The 10,787-nt window shown below is 35.5% G+C and overlaps 1 protein-coding gene across 1 annotated transcript; it reads right to left on the bottom strand.

Moving 5' to 3' along the window:
* Positions 1-4,884: 4,884 nt before the first annotated feature.
* LOC149949710 (uncharacterized) lies at positions 4,885-9,024 on the bottom strand. Its single transcript, XM_090170063.1, has 3 exons — positions 8,984-9,024; positions 6,106-6,368; positions 4,885-5,259 (listed from the first exon to the last, which is right to left on the bottom strand). The coding sequence occupies exons 2-3, from the start codon at positions 6,357-6,359 to the stop codon at positions 4,920-4,922; spliced, it is 594 nt and encodes a 197-aa protein (XP_090026189.1). The 5' UTR covers positions 6,360-6,368; positions 8,984-9,024; the 3' UTR covers positions 4,885-4,919.
* Positions 9,025-10,787: the final 1,763 nt, after the last annotated feature.

Genomic DNA, 10,787 nt, shown 5'->3' with positions numbered 1-10,787 from the left:
AGCTGCACTTCATTTTCATAAAACATTTAATTATAATAGGCAATTTTCCTTAAATAATTTAAATCTTGAATTAAAAGCTGATTTAAATAAAGAACATAACCTAAAATGTATTAATTTCAAGTAGCACATTTTTTAATTTTTATCAATTCAAAAAAGTTCATTAAACTTTTAAATTTTGTTTTTTAAATAATATCTATTATCTAGGAATCGATTAAGTGAAAATGGAATCTTTAAGAAAACATTTAGGGGATAATATTTATCACAAAAATGCATAAATGAATGGGCCACAAAAGTGAGGATTTTTTACACATTCAACCACAGACTTCCAGAAAATGAAATGAAAAAACCGCTTATTTAATAAAATAATAACGTTAAAATGAAAGAAATGTTTACCTGAAGATCGGTTTCTTTCGATGAACGTTCTCTCTTGTCGCCTTCTGAATGCTCGTATGGCCAATGTGCCGTGTGGAGAGATGCAACTGCTTCTTTTAAAGTTTTTTCCCAAGTCAAGGACATCTAGTGCATTACATGCCTGTACGAGTAGTTGATATTACATATTTAGATGTTATAAATTGCCTTATCGAGCGAGATCAGCGGGCACAAAAGAATATTTATTCCTCGGAGAATACCTGAGAAGACTTTATTTCGTATTTTCTCAATGGTTTAATTTTTTTGGTATAAAACTCATGTGACATACGCGAACCAAATATGTTTTAAGAAGTTGGGAAACCAAAATAGTACCTCTCCTCGTACAAATGCGAGTTCATCGCACGTCACCTATCCACACCTTACCAATAGAAGGAGTAATTAATACAGGGGCTATAGCATTACACAAGGAGGAACATCTAAAAGCAAGATTTTACAGCAGTAAAGTTAGGGGAAAAGTCTTATCCATTTATATAAAACAGTTCTTAATCATTTATTTATTGAGATTATAAATAACGCGCCTAAGCCAGATTGAGACTTATTAATGCATATAAGAACAATATAAAAGCAATGCATATAAGAACAATATAAAAGCAATGCATATAAGAACAATATAAAGGCAATGCATATAAGCAAAATATAAAAGCAATGCATATAAGAGAAATATAAAAGCAATTCATATAAGAAAAATATAAAAACAATGCAATTGTAAGTAACACTTAAATTTCGAATCTTCTGAGTTTTGAGTTTATAATTATCTATATTCACAATTTTTAAAAAATAATCATGTATTCAAAGCATCAAACTAACGTGGAAAAGTGTTTGTAATTGAAGCGGCGTTACATCGCTGAACCTCAGTGGACCTACTTTGTTCTAAGAATTCAACCAATCGCGGCTCACGAATTTGGCGTCCAATGAATGGCGTAAGCCAGTGCCAGGCCACGCCGACTGAAAGAGCCAAGAGTTTCTATTGAGCATTTACGGACTTTGCAACCACAAATACTAAGCCTAGGTTGAGCTCAGAGATAAGTTCGGTACAAGTGAAGTCGCACACAAGTAACTTTCTGCCAGACCAAGGTACCAGTGACCAGTCATCTGGCCATTTTCCATCGTCCCATGAGAGCCCCGGAGTCTCAAGGACACCCGCAGTCACTAATTCGTTTTAAAATGGGTTTCTTATGATGGCGATGAAATTGCATTAAGCCAAGCCTTTCATATTGAAATTCTTGTTAGATAAAGCTATGTGACATATCTACCGCCGGTAATCCGAAGATGAAAAATTCAACTCTAATAGAAATTCCCATTGCTGAAGACCGAAAATCTGGTTACCAGAGATAGATATGAGGTCTGGAAGGATAATAATAATAATAATCAGCTAGGCTAACGACTCTATATGCCTTAAACAGGTAGCCGGGTTACAATGTGTAGGAGGGAGGTGGCAAGCCCTTTATGCCACGTGAACCAACAGCTGCCTACACTTACTATAACTGTTAACCTCTACAAGTTTTTTTTATAGAAAGGGGAAAATGGAGCAGTCGGGAGAAATCCCCTTAACCAGTGGGGAGTTTTTCCGAGTTTTCACCAAGTGTCAAGAGCTCGAATCGAACCCGGCTCCTCTTGCTGCGAGGCGAAAGTGCTAACCACTCCGCCACCCTGTTGTAAGTACTGCTACGCTAAACTGCGACAACAAGAAAGACGGCAGAGCAAGTGTTGAGGCTTGGTGAATACTGAGGTCGCCCTTGGCCACGGGGAGCGACGACTTCGCCCCGGGAACTTCATCTATGAAAGTTTTGTTGTCTACAATGAACTGAAGACCTACTATACAACGCCACACAGGAGCACTACGCGGGAGATAGGAAATCTTGGTTATGGCCAGTGTTTCAATCTGGTGAAATTTATGTTTATTTTTATTGAAAAACGCCTGGCGCCCTTTTAGCAGTGATTCAGGGGAATTGAAACCGCGGGGAGGGTTGTGGTAAGCCATGCCACAGATATCTTCTAGCGTCCTTACATTAACTATTGCTTTAAAACCTCCGCAAGTTCTTATGAAAAAAACCCGAAGTACTAGACGGAAAACCGATTAAACAGACCAAACTCAACTCAAAAGGATTTGTTGACCCAGTGCCTGAAGCTTGGAACAAATCCGAGCTAGCCACTAAGGTTATAGTTTCAGATAAAATCTTATATTGAATTGACGTTTTTAGAAAACTCGCGAGATTTTACAACCCATACACTCACTATTGTGATATTTGAAAATCCAATCATTTCATTTTTAACCTTTGAACCCTTAACGAACATATCTGCAGACAACTACACGTTTTTCTTTCAGCTAGCGCCACTATTGCTGTACAAATTTAGGTACTCGGGAACCCAGCTATTGACCATTCAAGTTTTTGCATAACATGTATATTACAAACTATTCACGTTTGAGACTACGCCAAATTATTTGAGGTAAAGGAAGTCGAAAACCAGCCTAGTATACTAGGGTCCTTGAGGTTTTCATAGTTCTTATTCCCATTTGTAAAAATATCTGAAAAATAGGATAATCTCGATATTGATAAGGTGCATATTTCTGGTGAAGTATTTTCACTAAAAACTTACACGGTCATCGTATGTATATATCGTCAAATGGGATAACCTGTGACGTGCGTAAACAAGGCTTTTATCAGGTTCTCGGTAGCAATGACTGTCTCAATCTACAGAATGGTCTTGATAAACTTCAGACGTGGTCATCAATCTTGGAATGTGTCTTAACCCATTCAGATCTTTTGCGTTTCAACTTGGAAGATCTGATCCCCATCACTCTTACACGCTTAATGGGTTACTAATTAAAAATACAACCATGGTTCGTGACCTTGGTATATTTACTTATAAGCGATTGAATTATTCATCGCACACCTTAACCATCAGTAAGCGTATTGATTCAATCACTGGCTTAAGACGACGAAATTTTAATTTTTGCTCAGAAACCGAGGGGTCGGATATTTATCAAAATCCCGTACACTATGTCTAAAATCGCTAAATCTTTAAACTCTATCTATGGTAAATTAACATTGAAATCCCAAAATCACTTCAAAAAGTAATGATAAAATCGCCAAAATCTCTACGAAATCCCAAAATCCCGTACAAAATAATGACAAGTGTCCGACCCCTCGTCAGAAACGCTTATATACGAACTATATTTTGTGCTTTTATTCTGCCGAATGTCAACGTGGCTTTTGTGGTATGGCCTACCCTTCTGGGTGGTGACGAAACATTCCTCACTAAAACTCATAACCGCTTTACTAAATTAAATCGCAAACTTGTTAAATCTTCACCAGAAAATCAAATAGCACTCGAAATTCTTGATTCACCATCTAAAACCGCAATAACGTCGCCGGCTTCGGCATCCGACAATGATACAATTCACAGTACTTCCCTACATTCCCAAAATGTATAATGTTAATTTTATCTTACTTTTTTATCTTTGTCGTTTACCCATGTTGGATCACATATAAGCCGACTATGGCTTCGTGGTCTGTGTATATATTAAATAAATAAATAAATAAATACCTAGATACGTGATTGATAACTTATTTTATTTATTTAAGACCTTCAAGACTGCAGTATCTAGCCCATAGATCGATAGGAATTTACGGGGTTTACTGTGACACTATTTATGTAACTGTCTCTACTATACTATTTCTTATCTGAAAATTTTTTAAATAACGTTTAGCCTGTCAACATTATCTATGTCATTTAGACAAAATCAAAATGAGTTAGCTACTATTTCAATAATACAATATTACATTCTAAGCATACAATGGGTCAAAGTTTTCAAAGTCATTGGCGGTGCCAAGGGAAAGACCATGGCCTTATCTGAAATTTTAAAGGGCACCCAAATCTTTAATAGACAGCCCAACGTACTTGGCCTACTTTGCCAACAAATCCTGTTGTCGCTACTGATCGAAGCTAACGCGTCACTAACATCACGAAATATATCAGTTGAAATTCAACTAGATTTCTCCAAAAGAATGTACAGCCAAAAATCAGTCACTTACACGAAAAGAATGCGTGTACGGTCCATTATCTAGTCCATTAGCGAGGTTCCGTCAGAACAACATCTGATTATGAGGGTTTAATAAAAATTAAATAAAGTTTTAGTTAAAGACTGTTCGAGAATTTAGTTAACAACATTTTTCTAAATGGGAAGACGAACTGTAGTGACGCTGAGCAAAATGAGGCAAGCTAGAATAGGAGAGGCAGTGGATTACATTAGTCTGAGAGACCTCAACAGCACTTTTTGTCTCTTGGCTGGTGGATACTTGACCAGATCCTTCGTCCTCATTCCAATAATTACCTCATTAATGTATTAATAAGGTAATTATTGTATTAAGTAAGATATTAATTTATTAATTAAGTGATTAATTGATTTAATAACAGATTATTTATTAAGAGACGTTATTCATTTGAAGTTAGATAAATTATCTTTAGAGTTTGAAAGTTACAATGGCTCAGCTACAATTCCGGTCACCGTTACATACTCTCCATCTTTGGTCACGGTCGTTGTGGTCGCAGTTGGTAATGCGGATGGCGTCCCCGTTTCCGTGTCCAAAAGCTCTGAGGCACTTTCCCGTCGCTCTCTGCACCAGCTGGTTCTCGTCACCACCTACATTTCGAAACTCAAATTGCTGTTTGTGGTCGTCGGTGTTACATCCGGTGGTGTACAGGGGATCTTCGTGGCTGGTGCCGGTGTAAACGCACATGTTCGAATAACTGGCAGAACCCTTCAGAAGGTGGGCTCCGTGGGCGTCGACAGCGTAAAAGAGTTCGTTCACCGGAGTCAGAACACCCCTGCGAGCAAGGATACAATTACGGCTAGTTTTATTTTTTCATACTTCAGAAGCGGAGATCATTTTACGCTTTTTACTGTATTTATATTTAAGTTAGTGGCAAAAGTTTGGTGCCACCATTTTGGAATAAAATTGCGGGGTACGTTGCATAAAAGTAATATTAAGATGATAATAATAATAATATTCAGCTAGGCGAATACCGAAGGTACCAGCCTAGCCCGAAGTCATCTAGCGACTAATTAATACCTTTATTACAAGTAGTATAGGAGAGTGGTGGCAAGCCCTTCAAGTCACAGGAATCCACAGCTCCTTACACGTACTATTACCATTAACGTCTACAACTTTTACTGCAAAGGGGGAAACCGAAGAGCTCGAGGGAAAACCCCTCTAAGCAGTGGGAAGGTAACTTAGAAATTCTACGCGGAAGAAGTAATTCTGAGTTTTTACCCAAAGCCAGAAGCTGGGATTGAGCTCGGCGCCATCTTTCTACGATGGGAACAACTTCACTCTTAATTCGACTTAGTTACCTGTCTCGTAGTGGTGGAAACAGGGCCCCCGCAGACCCATAAAATTCCTTTCGATCTATTGGCTGTATAACGGCTAAAACCTTAATAAGAGTTTCTCAGGGGGTCCAGGGAACATAGTTTCGCCCCTGGATGTGCCAAGGGAATTTGAACCCCTCTTTTAGATCTGGAATATAGCCGCTGATAGAATCAAACTCCCTACGCGTTCGCGAAATCCCGGATGGTATGTCAGATTTCTATTCAATAGGAAGTAAGTAATTGAAAATAAAAGGGTGTTGTTAAACTCCTTATAAAGAAACTATTTATCTAAAAATATGCTTCACCTCCAGTTGCAATCGTAAAGGATGACTTTGATGCCTGAGCCGATTAGAGCGTTCTCGATATTCATACATTTTCCAGAGGCCGGGTGCTCAATGAGTCGAGCTTTGCGATATCTGTCGTACATATCCAGGAAGGTCCCAAACACTCCCAATGCTCCGCTCACTCCGGAAAACTGACCAGGTAATTGTGACTGAGCGCTAGTCACTGATACGTATCCCACCAGAACTACCAAAGACAGCACTCCGTAGGATTTCATGTCGAAAATCTAAAAATAAGTTATTTCTAATAAATAAGAAATTAACCTATATAACATCAACTAATGATTTAATACATAAAAAGGAAACTGCGTGGGGAATCTGGGATATTTATTAATTTATAATCCATATTTTATCGGTATAAGAGTTTCAGTAAATAACTATCATTATATAGTTCGCCCACACAATTTTTTCTTCCAAACCGATATATCCGAGACATCAAAATATGACTAAACCAAATCTGAAGAGTGTATGATTTTCGTTAAATAAAAATATTTTTCAAAGAGGTCTAAATAATTTCTGAATTGCGTCTTTATTTCTACGTAGAGATCGGCGTTTGAATAAGAAATTATCCAATTATTTATTTTTATTCATAACCGACAATTATCCAAAAAATATCAGAAAAAACTGATTATTTCTGTATATTAAATCGTTGTTTATTCGTATAAAATGTTTGTAAATAAACAGTTAACCCAAGTTTTTATGATAAATCGAAATTTTACCGGTTAATTTATTTGTTCCGCAGATCTCTATTTCTACGTAACTTTTCGATTTATTTTTAGTCCCAAATAAGTTTTAACATTTACTGAAATAAAGGAAAATATATTTACAAATTTTAATTTAATGTAAGAAAAGCCTAAAACATTAAAAGAGAATAACATCTGCAGTTTAAAAAAAAGTATTTTAACCCTGGAAGAGTTTTTAAGTAAAGTAGAAAAAATATTGCTCACGCTTCCATGCCCCTCGCTTTTTGTACCTTGACCCAACTTGGGAGAGGTATCGAAGCACAGTTTTATTTGGCCATATCATTTAAAACATTCTTAGAATCCACGGACACCATGGTTCAGATTGATCCTGCACCGGTGAGGGGTGCGGAAAACGTTCTAGGTGTTTGTTTCAAATGTACCGTCCAGTCGGAAGATGTCAGTATTACGGAAATTAAAATAATCAGCTAAGCTAATACCCAAGTCACCACCAAAAGCCTAATTCAGCTACCGTAAAGTCACTTAACAGTGGCCGAGTTAGAATGCGTAGGATGGTGGTGGTAAGCCCTTCATGTCACGCGAGCCAACAGCTCCCGACACTTATTTTTACCGTTAAACTAAGCAAGTTTTAACGCAAAGGTGAGACTGAAGATCTCGGGGGGGGGGGACCCCTTTAACCATTTGGGTAGAACTTGCAAACTCAACGCGAAGGAGTTGTTCCGAGTTTTCACCCAGCGCCACGAGCTGGAATCAAATCCGGCTCCTCTTGCTGCGAGGCGAGAGTGCTAACCAAGGCGTGACCCCACATGCTGATAACAACGAGATAGCCCGGCGATTAGATTTACTCAACTCCCTGAGTATAATTATTTACATTTTTGACTATATATATCCATTCGACCCAATAGTTATATCAGAAATTCTACTTCCTAGTTCTAGCGAGATTTGTTAAACACTGATATTAGTTCTGTATTATTATTAGTGCAAGGCGTCCATAATTCATTAAGCTACTCACATATTGGAATCTCTCGTTGAACCAATATCTGGTACATTAAACCAAACGCCGGAATATATCGAACGCCGGAGCTTAAGAGATGCATGGGTCACCATGCAATAGCTGATAATAATTTTACTCTAAATTGGATTGTACAGCTCACATATAAAGCATGCTAGTTTTATTAGTTTTAGAAATATCAGCGGCTCACCTAGAAAATAAATATTTTCTACACAGTACTAATAAAACCGGAGGGGCAAAAAAAAATGTGCAATTGGAATCTCTTAGTGAAATTTTGATTTTGGTGCTCAAAAACTAATTTCAGTGTTAAACAAATATCTTATTATCTTTTTAGATTGATACTTAAGTAAATCCGAATAGTTCAAATTAAATGTAGAGTAAATCAAATCTCCTATTTTCTGATTTGATTGAGCCTAGAATAACTCCGATAAATTCTACTTCAAGGTAGACTAAACCACACCTCGTATTATCATACTTGATTGAGACAAGAATAAATATACTCTACTTAAATGTAGGCAAAAAAATTACTACAATGCGGCTTTAAATAAGTTATAAACTCAAGCTGGTTATTCTAGTTAAAATGAAGACTCAACCAAGTCTCTCGATTACAAGTTATTACAGCCTTTTTTAATTATTAAACGCCTCACTTCATTGATCTCATATTCAAGGTCCTAAATTTCAGTTTAAAAAAGCTATTGATGTTGATTTTGTTGGTGCTTGTTTATAACTTTTTCATATCTACATTCTACAGTTGTAAATAAGCTTTCTTTAAGGTCTTAATTAAGCATGAATTCAGTTTGAAAGAAGAATGAATATGGAACCCTCGCAGCTTAAAACTTGTCTTTTTAAATTTAAAAAAAGTCAGTTTCGATTTTGGTACGGGTAAGGAGATGGATATTTATACTGAAAAAATAAATTAAATACTTCTGGTTTTGCTTTTAAAAATAATATTCCAATCCGGCTCTAGCACTCTAGCAGACGAAACATTCTAATAACTGACTTTTTATTTCATAAAATAATTTAAATAAACCCATTTTTAACTTAACAATTACTTTGAAGCAACGTAATGCCATTATCTTATTATTTTTACGAGAAATCTATAATTTCTAATACCTGAACAAGAACGAACCTGAAAATTTGGTCTTCGTTGAAACGAATCTTCAGCGTGATTGAAAGATTCTGCAACTATTCACCTTCAAAAATCCCTTTTTATTCAACGTTTCCAAATATTGAGCAACATTCCGCAAAGTCCAGTTTTTTCGAGATTCTTCCCTTCAGGGCTGAAACCCGGTTCATTGTCCATAATCCCCCGCCTCAAGCCACAAATTCAATGTCAAAGGCAGTTAAATTTATTACATTCCACGGCTAATCTAAAAAGCCCCGTTTCAGAGCTACGAGCTCTCAAAATTCGGCATAAAAAACATCGAAATCAACGCAAATGTGAAATCTTTATTTGTCCTTGAACCCAATTGTTATCATTAATTTATCGGTGGACTAAGCTTCATTAATTTGAAATCCTCCGGGAACAACTTTTAAAACGTTTGGTAAACGTTTCTTGTTATACATTTCATACTGTTACGTAATTCTGTAAGAATTTCCTCGTTCATTCAAATAAACTGGTATGGAAAGGAAAATCAAGTGGCCAGCTGACTTTGTCTACTTATCCGAGCAGAGTATATTACATAGTTAATTATTTGGTTGGAAGATAACAGTTAGAAGGTTAAAATAATTCAATTGATCCTAGTAAGAAGATGTAACCTGTATGTTTGCAAGGGTGTATAACGAATTTCTTCCTGGCATTTATTGGAAAACTATTATTGCGACTGAAAGGGAAAGTTTCGAACAAGTTTAATTATAGAATTAATAAATTATCTACAAAACCGTATATTTATAGAATTAAGAGTTTTGTTAAAAAAAAATTCTAATTTAATCATAAATTTATACAGTTTAGTCAAAAATTTACAATTTAATTATAAAATGAGAGTCTAGTTTTAAAATTGACAATTTAATTATAAAATTAGAGTCTAGTTTTAAAATTGACAATTTATTTATAAAATTAAACTCTAGTTTTAAAATTGACAATTTAATTATAAAATTAAAGTCTAGTTTTAAAATTGACAATTTAATTATAAAATTAAACAGTGCAGTTTTAAAATTTACAATGTAATTATAAAATAATAAACTTTTAGCTAGATAAATAGAAAATTGTTCAACGATAATTTTAGCTAGAAAAATAGATCAACGATAATTTTAGCTAGAAAACCAAAACCTTTGGGTAGAAAATCGATTTTAGATACAAAATCAAAGCTTTGGGTAGAAAATTCTATTTTTTGGTAAAACATCCAAACCTTTTGGTAGAAAATCCAAACGTTGGGGTAGAAAATCCAAACTCTTGGGTAGAAAATCCAAACTCTTGGGTAGAAAATCCAAACTCTTGGGTAGAAAATCCAAACTCTTGGGTAGAAAATCCAAACTCTTGGGTAGAAAATCCAAACACTTGGGTAGAAAATCCAAACTTTGATCTAAACATCCAAACCTTGATCTAAACATCCGAACTGTCTAAAAATCGAATATTATTTTCCACACGATATACCATATATCGAAATGAACGTTTGATCATATCAGGAGTTTCTAAATTGAGAGCATAAATAATACATTAACGTAAGGCTCGTAACTAGAGGTCGGCAATATTCAATCGTTATCCACGTTATGTGAAGATATTTAGAGATAATTCAGTAAAGCAGATAATTTTTTACTCTAGCTAAAATAGTAGAATTATTCCAACAAAATTGCTACGGATTATGACAGTACGATTTTAATCACAAATAAAATATCTGATGACAAAATGATTGAAATATTTTTGTAGGCAAAATAAGCCGATTAAATTAGTTGAGGAAGAAATTGATCAAGCAAACTACACACACAGATAAGCA

The sequence above is a fragment of the Leiobunum rupestre genome, chromosome 3 (assembly GCF_980474605.1).
Source record: "Leiobunum rupestre chromosome 3, qqLeiRupe1.1.hap1, whole genome shotgun sequence".
Taxonomy (NCBI): domain Eukaryota; kingdom Metazoa; phylum Arthropoda; class Arachnida; order Opiliones; family Sclerosomatidae; genus Leiobunum; species Leiobunum rupestre.
The sequence above is the reverse complement of the archived record's forward strand: the minus strand, read 5'-3'. Positions and strand labels throughout refer to the sequence as shown.

Coding starts and splice junctions, on each gene's coding strand:
- LOC149949710 (XM_090170063.1), bottom strand. CDS start 6,359: ATGAAATCCTACGGAGTGCTGTCTTTGGTAGTTCTGGTGGGATACGTA. Junction 5,260..6,105: donor CTTTACGATTGCAACTGGAG/GTGAAGCATATT, acceptor CCTTGCTCGCAG/GGGTGTTCTGACTCCGGTGA.